The sequence below is a fragment of the Mauremys mutica genome, chromosome 6 (genome assembly GCF_020497125.1).
Source record: "Mauremys mutica isolate MM-2020 ecotype Southern chromosome 6, ASM2049712v1, whole genome shotgun sequence".
In the NCBI taxonomy this organism is placed as follows: domain Eukaryota; kingdom Metazoa; phylum Chordata; order Testudines; family Geoemydidae; genus Mauremys; species Mauremys mutica.
The window spans coordinates 41,651,976-41,672,909 of NC_059077.1; the positions used below are offsets into that span (position 1 = coordinate 41,651,976).

A 20,934-nucleotide genomic window follows, 5' to 3' on the forward strand; every position below is an offset into this window, starting at 1 on the left:
ACCTTCCATCCTGATTTTGCAGGTGTGATTCGTTTACCTTTTCTTTATAAATTTTCTTCTTTTAAGAACCTGATTGATTTTAGTGCCCTAAAAATAAAGGGTCTGGTCTGTACTTACATTGAAGACAATCGGTTGGTATATTATTCTCAAGCCTCCCCAGGAAAGGGAGTGAAAGGGCTTAGGGGGGATAGAGATTCCAAGTGACCCTGTCCTGAATTTTTCTGTAAATGACTTGGTGGTGGCAGCAGTACTGTCCAAGGACAAGGAAAGGAATTTGTGCCTTGGGGAAACTTTTAACCTAAACTGGTAAAATATAAGCTTAGGGGGTCTTTCATGTGGGTCCCCACATCTGTACCCTAGAGTTCGGGGCGGGGCCTGACTCTTGTATGTTCTCGAAACAGTTTGGGTCATCCTAGTAAAGATGCTAAAATGAGTATGTGTCTGAGGCAGAGCCAGGCTGAATGTCAGATTTCCCCATACTGCCCTCTAATCACAGTATGTTCTCTTCCCAGTATATACAACTCTGCTCCCCCTTCCTGAAAACCATGACAACACATACTGAAGTGACACACCATTAAAATGATAATATTAAAAGTACTCTGCAGTCAAATATATTTTCCATGTTGTGGTATATTTTGGTTTTCCAGCTTCTTGATGCATTTGGACACAAATCCAATATTAGTCTGGTCTTTGATTTTATGGAAACAGATCTAGAGGTAAGACTGCTTTAGCTGTTGCCTTCTTTTGATTCAATACTTGGAATGTTTTAACTTTCAATATTGTGCACAAAACCATTGAAATACTGGAACTGTGATAATGTATTACTTTTTCATATGGATATCCAGATGGTATCTGAGTAAATGCATTTTGAAAATACTTATCAAGAAAGATTAGTGATTTGTATTTGTAAGAGATGAGACTATAACACGGATTAGACAAATACAACTTTGCCAGTTCAGGTAGTATCTTTTTAAAATCTGTTTTGTAGTATATTAACATTCATGCGTTCTTAATTAGGATACAATGCTTTACTTTTTAATACTGCTCTAGCGTGTCAGTAGACTTTTGTCAAAAAATAGTTTATTAAACTCGTATTTGTGTAGAATTAACATTTTGAGACCCCAGTCATAGACCAGGTCCTCATTGTACTAGACAATGTACAAACATTTACTATATTTTGTAATTAGTAGTAATAGGCATGCAATCCTGTTTGAATCAGTTCTGTTAACTTGTGAATTGGGTGCATTCCAAGAAATATAGATAACCTATTATCCATTGATAGTTTTCTGTTTTGCTGGTGCTTGATCCGTATTGGAGTCTAAATAAGTAAATCTTTGCAGGGGATTTGATATCACATGTTTTTATGCATTCTTCAAAATAAAGATTATAGTAAGCAAGAGTGCATGTTAAGTCAATGATGGTTGTGCGTATGCAATGACTATCCATGCTTTATAGGGGGGGAAAGCTTAATTTAATGGCAGTAATCTGTCAGTATATAATGCAGTGAGCAACCAGAAGAGCGTATACAAACGTTAAAAGAATAGTTGTCTGTTTTGCTAATATCTGTAATGCCTGTCATAAACTAGAAGAATACAAGATCAAAACAAAGTTAATAGATTACTAAACAAAATGAAAGGGTTTTTTTTGCTGATAGCAATATTTACCCTCTCCTTGATGATGATGTGCTGCAAATATTCATAAGAATTCAAGTTGAGACTTGTAAAATATCAACTATTAGTGTTGATCTATGTATTTTCCCAATATGTTAACTTTACTTATCTGTATAATTCAAAACTAAGTAAAATCTATTTTTATGATCTAGGATGCCATGACAAACTAGGACAGGCAAAACAAAGCATTTATTTGTATTTTGGTAGCATCCAGAAGACCCAGCTGGGATCAGGATCTGTAGTGATTAGCATTGTACAACATATAGAAAACTTAATGCAGTCTAATAACTATTTTAGATATTTTACAAATTTCAACTTGAATTTTTAAGCGTGTTGGGAAATGGAAGCTATTGTAGGAATGCAAAGCATTATTAGTAGAAAACCAGTGGGGGGAGCAGTGTGTAGAGGCAGAGAGAATGTTTAAAAAATAGTATGGAGCAAGTTCATGAAAGGTCTATACAAAAAAAGAGGCGGCCATTTTTACTTGGATTCTGAAACAAGTGGATTTGCTAAAATGGTAGTGACTAGGTCATACCTCCATGTGTGTTCAGAGGGCTGTTGTGCTCTGCCAAGGCTAGAGTCCTGGAGCTATACTGAAGGAAGGTAAAATAGTTCAGGTAGAGAACACAAAAGTATAAATGAGGATTTCTGTGAAGAAAGACTTGCCCCAATAGCATATGCAGTATATTTTGTTGAGGTAGTAGAGTTATGGTTAAGCATATTCCTCTTGCCTAAAAGAGGCACTTTAGCTCTTGAAATAATTAGCTGGAAGAAGCTGAGATTTCAGATCAAGCTTATGTGGTCGTGCAGGTAGAGAAAACATGGAGTCAATATAAACTTAACACAAATATGGTATCTGGAATATCTGGTCTCCATTTCAATTTCTAGTCTCCAGTGTAAATAGCTATAATTTTTTCTGAAGAAACTTAAGAATTTCCACCACTTTTACACAAGCCAGTGGCATAGAATCTTAATAGCAATTGCACCATGTAACATTCAACTTTGCTTAAAGGAAAATAGTAACATTAAGCAAAGAGAATTGTAATAAGATAATTAAACATAGTTAGATTTTGGGTAAAAAGTTTCATAATATGCTTTTTTTCCAGGTTATAATCAAGGATAGTAGTCTTGTGCTGACACAATCTCACATCAAAGCATATATGTTGATGACACTTCAAGGATTGGAATATTTACATCAGCACTGGATTCTGCACAGGGTAAGTAAGAATACTCTACACAGGGTTCAGCAACCTTTCAGAAGTGGTGTGCCGAGTCTTAATTTATTCACTCTAAGGTTTCGCTTGCCAGTAATACATTTTAATGTTTTTAGAAGGTCTCTTTCTACAAGTCTTTAATATATAACTAAACTATTGTTGTATGTAAAGTAAATAAGGTTTTTAAAATGTTTAAGAAGCTTCATTTAAAATTAAATTAAAATGCGGAGCCCTCTGGACTGGTGGCCAGGACCCGAGCAGTGTGAGTGCCACTGAAAATCAGCTCGTGTGCCGCCTTGGGCACGTGTGCCATAGGTTGCCTACCCCTGCTCTAAAAGGAACAAAGTCTCTTTCAGTAAAAGAGTTGCTAAAGGAAACTTTACACCCTGTAACAAAATGGTGACACTTTGGTAGAGCTTAGTAGGTCCAAAAATAATCTCACTCTGTAAAGTCTATGTAGCATACTTTTATAAAAGAGTGGGGGGTGCTGAGGGGAAAAGGAAAACGTTAGTGGTTTTTATTATGGAGACACAATTCCAATGCCTTCAGCCCAATAGTTGAGCAACCCGACAATACCAATCCACTGTACAGTTAGGAAAGTATTCCTATTTACTTACGAAAGCCTTCCATTTCAAAATTGTGATAGAGTACTGTGGAATAACATTAATATATATAATGGTACTTTAAATCTTTTGTGGTGAGGGATAGCTCAGTGGTTTGAGGATTGGCCTGTTAAACCCAGGGTTGTGAGTTCAATCCTTGAGGGGGGCCACTTAGGGATTTGGGGCAAAAATCAATACTTGGTCCTGCTAGTGAAGGCAGGGAGCTTGACTCGATGACCTCAAGGTCCCTTCCAGTTCTAGGAGATAGGTATATCTCCTATTATTATTATTATTATTATTGATTGCAACTCTTATCTTGGCTGTTCTGAACTGGGAAGTACCAACTTATTGTGATGAAATAAATGGCTAAATGGAGTTTAATAAAAAGGGCTGGTTTCAAATGTGCAGTGGAAGCCTACTAAATTGCTTATCGCTTTCTAGTTAATATATTTAAAAAATCAATTTAAATAAAACTAGTGTACTGCACTACAGGGAGCAAATGCATCTCTAAAACTTTCATTGTAACTGTCAGAGTAATGCCACAAAACTAAACTACGGCTCTTCGGCAGCAAAGATATGGCCACCCTTAAATCAGCTTTTTAAAGGTGTTTGGAAAACCTGGAGGTCAGGTAGCAGAAGTACGACAGCCAAAGACACACACAGGTGTAATGCAGAGTTTATTTTTGCAAAAGGGGCTTTCTATAAAGATAGAAGCTTGTCTCCTAGAATAACTTTAATACAAGAGTGCCGGGGAGCTTGTTATTAGTCATGCTTTTATTGATACTGTCAATTTTATTGTCTTTGTCCCTTTCTTGACAGGATCTCAAACCAAACAATCTGTTACTAGATGAAAATGGGGTTCTAAAATTGGCTGACTTTGGCTTGGCAAAATCTTTTGGAAGCCCAAATAGAGTCTATACACACCAGGTAGTAACAAGGTAAGAAATAAAGCACTCTGCTTGGCTGTTGGATAGATAGGTATCTTGTAAAATCAGCTCTGTGCACAAGCCCAAGAGCTAACTTTATATGAATGTGGCAATGGGAACCTGAATAACTGCTATAAAAGCTGACCTCGGTGCTTTGCAAGGTTATCTAATTGCTCTTCAGAACTGCCAGTAAAAAGGATTGTTGAACCTGTGTTGGTCACAGGATATTAGAGAGACAAGATGGGAGAGGTAATATCTTTTATTGGATCAAATTCTCTTGAGAGAAACAAGCTTTTGAGTTTACACTGAGCTCTTCTTCAGATGTATCTGCATGTGACCCGAAGAAGTGGGTTTTTTACCCACGAAAGCTTATGCCCAAATAAATCTGTTAGTCTTTAAGGTGCTACCAGACTCCTTGTTGTTTTTCAGGTCACTAAGCTTGAAAGCTTGTCTTTCCAGCAGAATTTGGTCCAATAAAAGATGTTCTCACCCACAGTCTGTGTAAAAAGGATTATGGAATACATGCCTGTACAAGATCTTCTGTAACTCTAGGTGTTGCCTTTTCTCCAGAAACACAAGGAAGTACGTACACTAGTCTTGTAAGTCTGGTTGTAATTAACTTCTGAAACAACAAGGCTTAGGCTCTTTATCTCTTGTATATTAACCAAATTATTTGCCCTGAATGTAGTATTCCTAACCACTCACTCATGTGTCTCTTAGGGTCTTAACTGACATCAGATAGATCTGTTGGGTTTTTTTGTAATATTTAATATACACTTCTAAAAACAGAGTGGGGGTGCAAGGCATAACTGAACTGCAAGAATATTTTTTTCATTTGTCTACACTAATATGAATAGTTGGGATTTATCTTAAATGTCTTTTTCTAATGGAAGAAATGAAGCTAGATTTGTGTTAGATGTTTGATTAATGGCATAATTGCCAACATTTGGAACCATCTCCCTTCTTCCATCTACTAAGCTGTTCTCGAATACTAGTGTATTCATCACTGCAAGTGGAATCTAATTAAGGTGTTATCTTCATGTGTAAGGTAAACGGAATTGTTTTAAGCAGTGATACTAGCTACTTTGCATTAATAGTAACTGCTAGGATTCATTCTACACAAGAATCTCAGCACTTAATCATCACAAGAATCTCAGCACTTAATCATCAGTGGCTGTCTCTGTCACTTTTGAGGTGTCTGGATGTTGGCAGGAATTTTGATGCCTACTTGTTTTGTTTCCTGACAAATAACCTTGATTGTTTTTCATTTATTCAGACTGCCAGTTATATCTTCTGTCTTTCAAGTTTGCAGTCCAGTCGTTTGCTAAGTGCAAATATGCTCTGCAATTTCGCTTTGTTTTGGGGAGGTGTGTGCAACATCAGGATGTTGAACCACATCCTTAAAGGGAGAAATGCTCTCTCCAAGATGTAGATCTTTTCAGACATTAAATTGATAAATATCCAGGGAGTGAGCAATAAACATTCTGTAACACCTCTGCTCAGTTAAATACTTTATTTGCATGCTGTGTTATACAAATTATCCTTGCTTGAAAGTGTTCCTGCTTGCTTTTCAGATGGTATCGAGCACCTGAGCTACTGTTTGGTGCTAGAATGTATGGTGTAGGTGTAGATATGTGGGCTGTTGGCTGTATCTTAGCAGAACTGCTTCTTAGGGTAAGCCTCAAACACAAATATTTGTGTTTATCTATAATATAATATAGCTCTTGTATATCGGTTCTTATGTACTTCCATCTTTTGTATTTTAACCTTTGACAGTATGATACTTAAGTATCTATTTTAATTAACCAACAGAAATCTGACATCTCATATCACATCACTTTATTAGCAAAGTCATGAATTGCCTGTATATCACTAAAAGCAACAAAGAATCCTGTGGCACCTTATAGACTAACAGACGTTTTGCAGCATGAGCTTTCGTGGGTGAATACTGCAAAACGTCTGTTAGTCTATAAGGTGCCACAGGATTCTTTGTTGCTTTTACAGATCCAGACTAACACGGCTACCCCTCTGATACTTGTATATCACTAGTGACTCTCGTTCCATATGCACTGAAGTACAATGTCTTGCAATGTTAAAAGTATGTACTAACTTTCCATGTGTTGTCCTTCCCCTACTAACCATGGACCGGTAGAACAAAGTTTAATGTCAACATCTGTCTAAGCTTTAATGTGGCGGTTCTCAGATTTTGAGTGTGGCTCATAGCTCTTCCTTGGATCCTTTTTTTTTTTCCCCCCACTAGTGACTAACTCCTTTAAGTGGGCCCCTTACAATAGAGTTCCTTAAGGAAAAAGGTAGAGGAAGAGAGTAAAATTCTTTCCACTTCTGTTCAAAAAGCTAAACTCTCTTTAAAGTAGGATAAGCTAGAGAGAACTGATGTTATTTAAGAAGGTTAATGATGGAAAGGGTAGGGTTCTATTGGACAATCTAATCCAATCCTGCAATGCAGGATAGTGCACTACAGCACACTTGCTATTACTCTGTCTAGTTTTAGACAATTTTAAGAGACTTTTTTCCAAAATATCTGTTAAACCGATAACATTGAGAAGAAAATATAAACTAAATTTCACAAAAACATTGGGTGTCTCCTTTGCCTTGATTTTTTTTTTTTTATGAATGTTACATTGGCTTTTCAGTTTTGATTTTAGTTACCCTCACTGTTAATATTATCTAATTCTTCACGCTTAACACATTAATAGTCGCCTTATTCTTCAACTTCTGTCCCAGAACTCTATCTTCTGCCTTTGTGTATTGTAAGTACATGGCAGACTGAATTAGGCCAATTTCCTCCTCCTACTTCCAATGTAGTTTAATCTTGACAAGCACTGGTTAGGCAACTTCTAACCCAGTGAATCAGTACCCCATTATTTTTGCTTAAGTGGAGGTCATTTAATTCCTAGTATTGTCAACACTGAATTCATTCTGAAGTTCTAGATACAAAACCTAGATGGTCTCCAATATCAATCTTCCTCTTTGTGGGTATTGGAAGGATCAAAGTTATTGAGGACAAATTTAAAACATGCAACTATACAGATTTAGGTTACTTTACATGGTATGTTTAAAATTTCTAGTAGGTTAGAAAGAGGCATACCTTTGTATTATCTCAGTTAGCTAATGGTTGTTTAGCTTCATAATGGAAAATCTAGTGATGAGGTTAATGATGTCATGCCTAAATGTAAATGGCATTTGAAACCTATTTAGACATTATGGTGAAGCCCCAAGCATTCCAGCAGTGCCCATCTACAGATAGTTGGTATCCAAAGCCATGTTACTATAACAGTAGAATACTTTTCCCAAAGGGAAAAATCAAAGTTGTTCCCTGGGAGTCCAAGTTCAGATGTTGATTAAACCTTTAAATCAGAATGGCTGTTGCATTTGCCTTCTTACAGGTTCCTTTTTTGCCAGGAGACTCTGATCTTGATCAGCTGACAAAAATATTTGAAACGCTGGGGACTCCAACAGAAGAACAGTGGCCTGTAAGTCCTTTAGTTAACAAACCTATCTCAACATTCTCTTTTTTTTTTAATATATATATTACTGTCAACTGTTTGAATTAAATTTAAAGTTGTACCAAAATATTTGGAAATTACTTCAAAAAGACTGTTAGCAGAATTTACAAAACAAAGTGCAGATGACAGATAATCAGGGTTTCCAAAGCTGTTACTTGGATCAGATACCTGCTAATATAATAGCATATGGTAACTTAAGAGTGAAAATAGAACTTCCCATGATAGACTTTCATCATGTGGTGATAGCCATGTGACACAGAGGAGTGATAATTTAATGGTTTTTTGTTTCATCTTGTTTGATATAGCCACATAGTTTGTAGGCATTTGCAAATTCATTTTGATTCAGAACAGTTGTATGCTGTCATACCATAATTCAAAAGGAAGTGTCTAAAGAATCTTGCAATATTTTATCATATTCTTGGTGCTTAATGAAAACTTTAACCTTGAAGAAATTCTTGTTTGTAGGATACTTGGCCAAAAGAGAGGATATATTCTGAAATTAATTCACAAATCTTGTAACTCTTCAAAATTAAGAACCTTAATTCCCTTCTTATAGACTATACAAGAAAGATGTCATTCATTCATTCATTCATCATGTTTACTGCCACTTTAACATGCTGTGGTGTGCTTTGGTTAAAACTTATTGCAGTATAGTGTTGCTAGAAATATTTAGCATCATTTGGCTATTTTAAGTCTATCAATATAACTTTGTATGATATTGGGGGAAGAAGAGAGGTGACTTACAAACTGGATGAAAGCAACAGTAAGATATGCATTATTGCAACTTGAACAGGTGTTAATCTATTGGGCTCAATTCTTTTTTTCAAAAGTTGTTCAGTTTCCCGCTGCAGAAGCAGTTGCCGAGTATTACTTATGCAGAACATAGTCTCTCACATTGTTGATGCAAATGACTTCCATGTTAGAGAGGCCAATTTAAAATGCTTTTGTCTGAAAATCTTGTGTGCTTTTACTGCAAATCACTCCTAGGATTACAAAAATGAGACTAGAGGGGAATTTTTTTTTTTCAATTTTGTTAGTGCATTTGACCCTCTTAGGGATAGTCAATTTTGTTTCCATTCTATAGTCATTTACTTTCCCGCTTTGTGGAGGTCTTTACACTGCATAGTAGGGAAACATGCTTTAGAAAGGGGAGTGTGATTGTAAAACCACAACATTGATAAGTTGGTTACCTAAAACTAATGTAATAGTTTTTATTAAACTGACTCAATTTCAGATTGACAGCATGCTTTAAAAGTTGACTGTTACTTCTGATCCATAAGCTTCACCATGGCAATTCCTTCAGCTGGGGTCTAAGTTTTTCTTTATTTGTTGTTTTAAAATCTGATTCCCATTTTGTTTTCATAGGGCATGTCTAATCTTCCAGATTATGTAACATTTAAAAGTTTCCCTGGAATGCCACTTCAACATATTTTCAGTGCAGCTGGTGATGACTTGCTAGATCTTCTCCAAGGTCTATTCATATTTAATCCTTGTACTAGGGTCACAGCTACACAGGTATGTAGAATGTTTGTATTGTATGTTATAGGTTGTGTACATTTTAACACCTTGTTAACATCAGTTCAATATCTCTTGGATACAAGGAGTGAGAATTGAGGTTTGAGATCAAATAAATAAGATGACATTTTTATTATAGCACATAGGAGCCCCTGGAATGGACCAGAACCCCATCTTGCTCTGAGCATAGAACTACTATAAAATCTTCTCATGCTATAGAAGAGACTTTCAAAGGCATAAATGGCAGTTAGAAGTTAGATGTCTGTCTGCCACTTGTGTCTTTGAAAATCTCCCCCTACAGATCTAGGTTGAAGTTATGAAGATGAAAGATTTGTGGCTCCTAGGCTTTTTTGACACTTTAATTACATCCTACCTTTGCAACACTATTTGCATTACCACTACCATATCTCCTAGGAACCCTAGTCATTGGCCAGGACCCTATTGTGGTGGGCACTGTACGCAGAACATAAACATGGCTCCTGCCCCAAATGCACAGTCTAAGTATAAGACGAGACGATAGATACAGACAGACGAGGGAGTACCAGGAAACAATGAGACAGTATGGGTCTACTTGGTACTCTGTGGTATCCTTTACACTGTTCAGCTGCCTGGTGAACTTTGAGCTTTACATGTCTTCATACAGGACCTTCCATCCCTTATTTTATAAATGTTGAAATCATAAATTCAGATTAAAATTCCATTTTTCTCATTTCTCATTTCTGTTGAAACTCTTGACCCTCCTTGGTTTTACAGTGGGAGCCTTATCCCAGAATTTTCATATCTGTTGCTGAAAGTCTCTGACAACTTTTCTTTGTCATTTTGCGGGGGATGGATCCATATATTCAGTACTGATGGGTTCTTCAGTTTCTGTGCTATATGAGGCAGAGTTGGATGTTTTGATTGGCTGGGCTGATTCTCCAGGTAACTGCTTTCACTGGGAAGTAGTGACTCAAAGATTTGGGGTTTGTGGTGAATAAACAGATGAATATAAGCTCCCAATGTGACACCATGGCCAAAAGAGCTAATGTGATTCTGGGATACATAAATGGGAATGAGGAGTAGAAGTAAGAGAGGTTATTTTACTTCTGTATTTGGCACTGGTGTGACCTTTGCTGGAATACTATGTACAGTTACGGTGCCCACAATTTGAGAAAAATGTTGATGAATTGGAGAGGGTTTAGAGACGAGATTAGAAAACGTGAATTATAGTAGAGGTTCTCAACCTTTTTCTTTCTGAAGCCCCTGCTCCCCCCAACATTCTATAAAAACTCCACAGCCCACCTCTGTCACAATAATGGGTTTATATGCAGAAAACCCATAAAAGCCAGGGTTAGCAACAGGGCAATTGCCTGCGATCTCATGCCACAGGATTTGCCACAAAGCTACATTGCTCAGGCTTCAGCTTCAGCCTCAGGTGGCAGGGCTCAGGGCCTGGGCTTCAACCCCATGTGGCAGGGGCTTCAGCTTTCTGCCCTGGGCCCTAGTGAGTTTAATGTTGGCCCTGCTTGGTGGTCCTCCTGAAACCTGCTTGCAGCCCCCCTGGGGGGCCTTGGACCCCCTGGTTGAGAACCACTGCCTTATAGTAATAGACTCAAGGAGCTCAATCTATTTATCTTAACAAAGAGAAGGTAAGAGGTGACTTGATTAGGTAATTGGTGACTTGATTAGGTATAAGTAGCTATATGGGGAAGAAATATTTAATAATGGGCTATTCAATCTAGAAGAGAAAGGTGGACCACAATCCAATGGCTGGAAGTTGAAGCTAGACAAATTCAGACTGGAAATTGTTAAGAGTGAGAGTAATTAACCATTGGAACACAACAGTTTTTACCAAGGGTTGTGGTGGATTGTCCATTACTGACAATTATCAAATCAAGATTGGATGCTTTTCTAAAAGACATTCTCTAGGAATTATTTGGGGCAAGTTCTATGGCCTGTGCTGTACAGGAGGCCAGACTAGATGATCACAATGGTCCCTTCTGGCCCTGAAGTATAAAAAGAGCCCCTCCAGAATTTTCTCTGCCTCCAAAGATGCAGCAGGCTAAAAGTGAAGGCTTTTGTAGGCTGTCCTAAACCTGATTTTTTTCTCCCCCTCCCCCCCCCGCTTCTTTTTTTCCTGAGTGTGTCTACTCTTTTTGTGTGGAGTTGCTAAAAATGCTTTCCAATGGGCTCTAAAACTGATCCTTGCAATCCCTTCCTGGCCACCCTGTTTAAGATGGGATGATAAACCTAGTGAAGATAGAGTATGTGACTTAAAAGTCCATGCCCTGTTCTTCCCCCCCCCCACACCCCTCCCCGCAAAGTTTTCACTGACAGAAGGGTGGCATCAGCTCTCTGAAGAGACTGTGAGGAATTCTCAGCAGCACATAGAATACAATTGACAATGGTCAGGGTTTTTTTGCCAGAGCAGTACTTCGTTCTTCTGAGTCCATGCTCTCTGACATTCCAAAAAAGGTGAAAAGGGCCAAGGAGTTGGGATCATCCTAAAGAATTTCCCTAGCATCTGCTCTATTTTGACACCTCACTTGATGCTTTCAGGTCCTCCACCAGATAGAGGACTCTAGCATAGTGTCAAGAAGTCTTCTATGACTGTGGGTGTGGAAGGTGGATATTTCCTCAAGACAGGTTTTTGGTAGCAAAGCTGTACTTGGGGGCAAAGCATTTTGGGGCAAGGCAATATAAAAAGGGAGATCTAAAGCACAGTACAAATTTTAAACCATTTTAGGCATCCCTTTTGGGGTTATGGAGCTTCATATAGATAATGGGAGGAGATATGACAGATTCTCTAAGAATAGATGGGAGAATACCAGTCCTATTAAATGCAGAGGTGACTCATTCTCCAGGAATGTCTCTAAGAGCAGTCAGTGACTTTCTCCCTCCATGAGGGTGGGAGTGGGAGCCTGGTTGTTTGAGTTTTTTGTTTTTGTTCCCACCTGGTTTGCTGCCACCCCCATGGACAAATGGTTGACACACATCTTTTTCCAAACGTTATGCCATGGATTTCTAAAAGACCCTCTCCTCCCCTGGCTACCCAGCCCATCCAAGAGGAAGGCTATGCTCAGGCAAATTGACAGCCTTCTCCATATCAGGATGATTGAGCCTGTCCTAGACCAGGATCAGTATTGGGGCTTATAGTCCATACTGTTCCCGATTTGTGAGGCAATCGTGGAGGACAGGGCTATCCTGGATTTAAAGACTCGACAAGGTGATCCACTTCCACAAGTTCAAAATGGACACTGCTCCTGTCTGTCATGGTAGCTACCACAACAGGGATTTCCTAATCTTTGTCAACCTCATGGAACCATATCTTCATGTTTCCATCCTTACACAGATGGTACCTGAGGTTTGCACATGCTGTACAATGCCCATTTTTGGCACTGCCACTGCCCCCAGAGTAGTCACAGATACTGGGGGCATCTCTGAACAGTATCTGTATCATTTTCTTAATGACATTCTGATAAAGAGCCTCCTTGCTACAGAATTCTCTCAAGTACACCCAAATGACCAGTGCACACCCTGCAGAAACATGAATTTATAATCAATATGGAGAAAAGCCAGCTTGTCCCTACCCAGACAATGGAACACCTGGGATTTTGGCTGAACACTACACTTCACAGGACCTTCCTCCCCAAAAACGGGCAAGTACAGATTTTGGAGAAAACATACAAGATCCTTCACAGTCAACACTACACTATGAAGATTTCTAGGCATGTTCATTTCATGCATATACCTACTGTCATGGCAAAATTTCATCTCTGGTGCCTGCAGTACTGCCTACTCAGTTTCTCTGCTTACATTCACAATTTCAGCTCACTGGAAGACTTCTCTCCACAGTAAAAGAACCCTCAGATGGCAATTACAACAAGATTCATAGACTGTATTCTGCTTGGCAGAACCAAAGAGATGCAATAATGATGGATGCCAGCTTAGGGTATGGAGCTGACACATCTCAACACATGGTACAAAGTCAGGGTCCCTGACGGAATCTCACTACACCATAAACTGTTTTGGAATTGCAAGTGATTCACCTAGCCCTTCAGGCATTCCTCCCCACCTTAAACTCAAGACACATACTTGTATTCATAGTCAGCATGACTGCCATAGCATATGTAAACAGATGGGGCACCTGGTTGAGCCTGCTACAAGCAGAAGCCACATCTTTCTTCGGCCAGGCTGAGGAAAACACTGTCACTTTGAACCAGGCATATGAAAGGCCAGCTGAATGCCAGTGGTTGGCTCAGCTGCAAAAGCTCGGAGCAGGGGAAGTTGTGTCTTAATCGTGCCTCCACCACAGGTGTTCAAACCCATAGCCCAGACCTTTGGGAAATTAAGATGGAAGCTCCAATGCCAAAAACTCCTATGCCAGGAAATGAGATCGTTGGGCCAGGGGAAATCAATGACCTCCTAGGTATGGCCAACAGCTCTGCTATATGCATTCCCTCTTTTTCCTGTAACATGCAGCATCTAACAGAGACAACAGGCTGTAATTCTGATTGCACCACACTGACCCAAACTTCCCTGGTTTTCAGACATCATGGAGATGTTTGTGACCCCTCCATCAACATTACGATCCACCCATGAAGCTGGCAGCCTGATTATTGAGAGGTCACTTTAAAAATAAACAGACATAACCCCCTACCCACAAACTAGTAAATTCCAGTGATGTGTTCTCAATCCTACTCAAGTCCAGAGAGTTTTCAGCCAATTCTTGATATACAGCAGGGGTAGGCTCCCTATGTCACATGTGCCGAAGGCAGCACGCGAGCTGATTTTCAGTGGCACTCACATGGCCCAGGTCCTGGCCACCAGTCCGGGGGGCTCTGCATTTTAATTTAATTTTAAATGAAGCTTCTTAAACATTTTTAAAAACCTTGTTTACTTTACATAAACAATAGTTTAGTTATATATTAAAGACTTATAGAAAGAGACCTTCTAAAAACGTTAAAATGTATTACTGGCACGCAAAACCTTAGAGTGAATAAATGAAGACTCGGCACATCACTTCTGAAAGGTTGCTGACCCCTGATATACAGTAATAGAAAAATTTATTCCTGGTGCCTGTTGAGATACACAGCAGGATCAGCATCTATACTTAGAGAACAAAGTCTCCCAGCTTTGTTCATTCTAATACAGGGTTAGGGAACAGAAAGCTTTGAGATCCTCCACAGCAAAGTATATATATTTTGAAGGGAATGGGGGAAGATTTTCCAAGGCATGTAAAACTAAGATGTAATCTCCCCCATTCAAGATTAAAGCCAATAAGATAATGCAGCTTCATGGGCTGATGGTTCCCTGCATATGTTTACTAAATTCTAGAAGACTGATAGACTTTGGTCAGATGAAGCAGACTTTGACAGGAGTTCTGTGAGCTGTAGCCTTCTCTTAGCCCACTCAACAATTGATAGCAAGGGCAGGACTACTGCTACAAAAATCCCAGCACTGCTGAATTTATGATCCATCCCCTGAAATGAGAATGAAAATTTCCAGATAAGTGAGACAAATTTTCTTTCTGGGTAGGGCATATGGGTTCATAAATTCATCCCAACCCTGTATTTTATCTACTTCTTCTGGAAGATGATTGGTCAATTGTGCGCTTGATCCCTCTTTAGTGAAGAGTGGATGGATAACCATGCTCTTAAAATTAATTGATGACCCTCAGGATTGTCCCAGTTTGTGTTTTTCCAGATTGGACAGTTCTGAGTTGTTGGGCAGATTTTCTGCTATTGTTAATATGTGAATGAGTATTTTATTCATGGTAGTAGCCTTGGAAGCAACTTTTCAGAGGGGCTTTTCAGTGGGGGAAGTTATCTGGAGAGTCAGCCCAGCCAGTTAAAATATCCGATTTGAAGAACCCATCACTACTGAATTTATGGAGCCATCCCCCTACCCAGAATTCTGGGTAAGTGAGACAAATTTCCTCATACTTTTTTTTATACTTTTGCAAGAAAGCTCTTGCTATTTGTCAGTCAGCTCCTGTTCTGAGTATATTGGGAGCGGGGTGGAATAACAACAATTCATGTGATAAATCCAAAATGTAGTGTTATACCTATTTCTTCTCCCTCTCCCACTGTTGCATGCCAGAGGGAACACTGCTGCAAAGAACAGAGGTGTCCCATCACCTGATCACTGCAATTTCCCTTACCACTCAAGGAAAATTACATTTTTGGGGCTAGGACAGGAGATGAGTTTAACTGCCTTAGGTAGACTTTTCAACAACACTTTCGTAGCATTATCTGCCTCTTTATCAGATATTCGCTTTAGTATGCATTCGGTTTCTAGTAAAATAGAATGCTATACTAGAGCCTACTTACGAAGTCCTTTTTCATAGGCTGATATTCAAGGATCAAGCTGCAAAATATGAATTAAAATACTGTAGCAGGAGGACCATTTATAACTAAGGCTATGATTTAAACATGGGTATTTTTAGTAAGTCATGGACAGGTCACAGGCAAAAAACAAAATCACAGCCAGTGACCTGTCTATGACTTATACACCTCTACCCCGATATAACGCTGTCCTCGGGAGCCAAAAAATCTTACCGTGTTATAGGTGAAACAGCATTATATTGAACTTGCTTTGATCTGCCAGAGTGCGCAGCCCTGCCACCACCCCAGAGCACTGCTTTACTGTGTTGTATTCTAATTCATATTCTATCGGATCACGTTATATCCGGGTAGAAATGTACCATAAATACTCCCTGATTGACTCTTGCCAGGAGCCACACAGTTGCAGCTGCTCCTGGCAACCCCAGGACTGCTGCTCAGGTGGTCCTGGGGCTGCCAGAGCAGTGACCAGTGTGGCTGGCCCCAGGACTGTGGCAACTTGAGCAGTGGCTGGTGTGGCTGGCTGCAGAGCTGCTCGAGCAGCGGCTGGTGGGACTGTCCCTAGAGCTGCCTGAGCAGCTGGTCCCAGGGCCAGCTGCTTGTGGCGGCCTTGGGGTCAGCCACACTGGCCACTGCAGAAGTCACAAAGGTCGCAGGAAGTCATGGAATCCATGACTTCCGTGACAGACAGCCCTATTTATACACACTTTAAAAATTGCAAGTTTTTTGCTTTAAACTGGGTTCTTCCCGATGTGGCTTGACTTAGCAGAGACTGAACACTATAATTAGAATAAGCAAAAGCATTTCCTGGCAGTTCCAGCTGCTTGTTTGCTTTATTTATTTATTTCCTGAACTGTGGTTTATAGAAGCTGTGGAACTGAAATCTGCTTTAAAGTGGAGGGGTGAGGAGTATATAATTTAACTTACATAAAATAAGTGTCAATTTTACATATCTGCTTCCTATGTGTTCAGGTCCTCTGTGTACTCAGTAACAAGCCTTTCTTTCTTTTGGCATTGCAGAATCCAGAGCAATTAGGGCAGAGTAGAACAGAACCCAACTTACTTTGTAAATCAACATAAGGATGGCATTCCAGAAATCTGGTTTCAATTCCTGGTTCTGCCAGAGGTGTCACTGATTACCTTGGAAAAGTCAATCTCTGCCCCTTTCCTTTTCTGTCTTGTCTACAGTATTTAGACTGGTTTCAGAGTAGCAGCCGTGTTAGTCTGTATCCGCAAAAAGAACAGGAGTACTTGTGGCACCTTAGAGACTAACTAATTTATTTCAGCATGAGCTTTTATTTCAGCATGAGTATTTACACTGTAAGCTCTTCAGAGCTGTAACTGTCTTAGGGTATGGCTACACTTACGGTTTGCAGCGCTGGTCATCCAGCTGTGCAGGGCCAGCGCTGGTGTGTGGCCACACTCACAGCTACCAGCGCTGGTGTGTGGCCACATTTGCAGTATTTGCAGCGCTGTTGGGAGTGATGCATTATGGGCAGCTATCCCAGCGTTCAAGTGGCCGCAACGTGCTTTTCAAAAGGGGGGTGGAGTGGGGTCTAGTGTGACAGGGAGCGGGGGGGAAAGAGAGAGGGGATTTTTGGAGCCAACACTGTGTGTTTAGCTTCCTGCATTGAAAAATCAGAACACGTTTCCGACCCCCTAGTCTTAACTCTTAATTGCAAACAGCCTGCAGCCAACACGACTCCCTGCTGTTTCACTCCCTCCCTGCCTGCCTCTCATTTGATTGTTTACAGCCAGGTACAGATGATCACAGCAAACAGGAGCTCTGTTTGTTTTTTAGATAAGCAACGGAGCTCCGATTGGAGCTCGTTCATAACAAAACAAAGAGAGGCTGCATAACAAAACAAAGAGAGTAATTTATAAAAGCATTCTGGGATACATCCTTATACCCTGGAGGCCAATCACAGCGCTGGTGTGTGGCCACACTTGATGACCAGCGCTGCAGCACCAGCGCTGGAATCCTTATTCCCCATGCTGAGTGAGGTGTACGGCCAGCACTGCAGCCAGGGAGTTGCAGCGCTGGAAGTGCCCTGCAGGTGTGGCCACTTACTAATTGCAGCGCTGGTGGAGGCTTTCCAGCGCTGCAACTCGCCAGTGTAGCCATACCCTTAGTGTAAATGTACAGCATCTGCCACAGTGGGGCCAGGATCTTGGTTGGGGACTCTAGGCACCTACTGTAATACAGATGATGATTAGACAAATTATCTCAATTTGTAAATTGAGCAAACTATATGGAAGTCACTGAGAGAATCTGAAATCTTGGGTTTTGTAGCTGCTCTTGAGTACAACTCCAGTCTTAGAACTGCAATCTTAGAACCCCCAGAAATGTCATAAGTTATAAGCAAGGAGTTTAAGAAAAGGAAAGAATATAGCTTCAGATCAATTTTGTGCACACTATTAACTTGACCAGCTTTCTCCCCTTCTTATCTTTAAGGCATTGAAACAGAAGTATTTTAGTAATCGACCAGGACCAACACCAGGAAGTCAATTGCCAAGACCAAACTGTCCTGCAGAAGCCTTAAAAGAACAACAAAATTCACTTTTAAATTTAAAAAGGAAGAGAACAGAAGGAATAGATCAAGGTATTTTTTCTTCTAAATCTTTGCATTTTTAATTTTAAATTGAAGATGCATGGTAAGTATATGATACTGTCCCAGTGTTTAAGGAAATATGACCTATATATAGTCCTCTATCTTACCAAGTGAAATATTGTTCTCTAAATTAGCCAAATCTGAGCCCATAACACCAACCTAAACCTCTTGGTGACTTGTAGTATTCTTTTTACAAGAGGTGTACCTTGTTAAAAGAAATATCTTATATTCCATGTAGATTCTAAAGTGTAGAAAAGCTTCTATATCACAAGTTCTGTCAATATCCAAAACTATTACAGTATTTAATACATTTTATCCTATGACTATCACCTGTTTGAGATGTTCTCTTAGATCCTTATATAAAGGGAATTACTTAAATTTTAATTGAGACATTTGATTGAATTCATTGGAAATTCTGAGCATTTTAGGACTCTGATGTACATTAAATGTTTACTTCTCTGGTCTGCACATTCTTAATTTTATAGCCAAACTTCATCCCACTACTGGCCTCTACATATTTTCATGTGTAAAATGTACCTGCTCAGAGATCCTCAGCTTTGAGAATCTTCTGGGCAGCAGTGTCCTCCGGAGCTGCACAAGCAAAGCATTATATAGTACCTGATGTTTTTAGCCAAGACCATAAAGGATGATATGGCCTCCACCACTTCGTTTTGTGTGTGCTTTTCTTTTCCTGGCTGAGAATCTGTGGACCTTGTCCCTGTGTCTCCAGACTTTGTATTTTTCTTAAATTGTGCACCTTTTAGTCATTTTGAGTCAAGCCTCTGAAGTTCTGGATATGGTAGATTTAAGCACATTCCCATTATTTGTCCTGCATAGGGAAAATAATATCTTCACTGCAATTTTATAGCCCTGCAGCCTGGGTCCCACAAGCCTTAATCCGCTGACATAGGCCAGCCATGGGTTTTTACTGCAGTGTAGACATACCTTAAGTGATAGTGTAGGCAAGATCTAAGTTCTTTTGTGGCTTTTCTCTGAGTTTTAACAACGGGTAGAAAAGCAGTCTAATATCTTGGCCTATTCTATACTACAGATGCAACTAATGAATTGTAAATTCTTCAGAGCAGTGGTAGGGAAAATGGTTTTTCTAAAACTCCTTGTGCAGTTTGTCATTAGATAAGTTGGTGAGCATGGTTGTCAGTGACTTGTACCGTGGATGGGACCAAACCATTTTTAAACAAAAAGCCTCAGCTTATTTATAGGATGCTAGGAGACAGCCATGTTTTAGTAGGTCACATTTACAGTGTAGGTGGACCTCAGGAAAGAGGAATGGAGTAGTGCTGCTATCCTGCCAGTCTCTGGGGCAGACCCTAAAATAAAAGTCTAGTAAAACCCCTAAGCAGACATTGAAAGGGTTTTCATTTCACTCCACTGTACCAATGTGCTGCAGTTACTGAGAAACTAGAAAAACTTACTATCTTTATTACAATACCACCACCCACCCCACTGACACTTGCCTCCCTTTTTTTTTCTAAGCTTAATTCTATTTTAAACCTGTAACTTTCTATAGCAAAAGGAAGGAAAAAAGGTGGTGTCTAACATGTTTCATGTCTCTCAGCCTTGCACAAAGATGGCTTGGAAACTTTTTAGGAGTACAAAACAGCTTTCTATACATATATAGCTTAATTCTGGATTGCATGTTTCATGTAAACATGAGAGAAACATTCTGGACAACTTTTTTTTCATGCACTATTATAGCTGCTCTTCTATGAGCCTGCTCCAAGACTAGACAGGGCCTAAAGAGTAGTTAGGGTATAGCTACAAGCAAAAGCTGTGCATGTTTATCCAAGCTAGCCTGAATCCAGCTAGTGTAGGGAGCAGTGTGGGCTCAAGAGCGGAGTACAGAGGCTGGGTATATACTCAGCTCATGAGCCCATACTGACGCCGGTGCTGTCTTCACTGCTACTGGTACCTGTGCTAGCTGGATTCAAGCTAGCTCTGATAAGCTAGCCTGTTCACAGCGTTTGGTGTTCAAACATACCCTAAATAACTTTGGGGGGTTGGGCCCGTTATTTCATTTCAGTAGTGATACAAATGAAATACTTACACTCTAAAATTAATTTTTCAGGATTACCAAAAAAGTTGATTTTTTGATTACCGTGGATGATGATGATTAAATGGCCTGAAAGATCAAGATAATGGGAAAATGCTGCAATGTTAGCTGAACTTTGATAGAAAAGTGAATTTGTAATATATTTACATGTGTAAAATGTGAAACTTAATATTTCAATGCTGAAACCATGTGGAGTGTTTTATTAAACCTATTCCTCTTTGAATAAATATATTTTTTAAAAAGAGCAACATTTTTTGAACTGGCTTGCTGTATAATGACTTTGAAATGTGCTTGTGTAGTAACTACGGGAAGACTCTATGGTGATAAAGGATAACTTGAGATGCAGGCTTTGCTGAATGAAGTTCTGTGCTGGTGCAGACCTTACTCTAGGAGAGAGCCCCAGGTGAAGAGCCTGTGTGCAGATGAATGTTTGTTAGCCCATATACAGGTTTTTCCACCCATCTGTACTAGACA

General features: G+C 39.6%; 1 protein-coding gene across 3 annotated transcripts in view; it reads left to right on the forward strand.

Moving 5' to 3' along the window:
- Nucleotides 1–20,704, forward strand: part of CDK7 (cyclin dependent kinase 7) — a 34,003-nt gene extending 13,299 nt beyond the window's left edge. For 2 of the 3 annotated variants that reach the window (XM_045020737.1, XM_045020739.1), the window contains exons 5-11: nt 648–716; nt 2,777–2,887; nt 4,306–4,424; nt 5,987–6,086; nt 7,820–7,906; nt 9,305–9,454; nt 18,233–20,469. In XM_045020737.1, the coding sequence (XP_044876672.1) occupies nt 648–716; nt 2,777–2,887; nt 4,306–4,424; nt 5,987–6,086; nt 7,820–7,906; nt 9,305–9,454; nt 18,233–18,412 (816 nt within the window). In that variant the 3' untranslated portion in view covers nt 18,413–20,469. The other variant, XM_045020738.1, reaches the window with a different exon arrangement.
- Nucleotides 20,705–20,934: the final 230 nt, after the last annotated feature.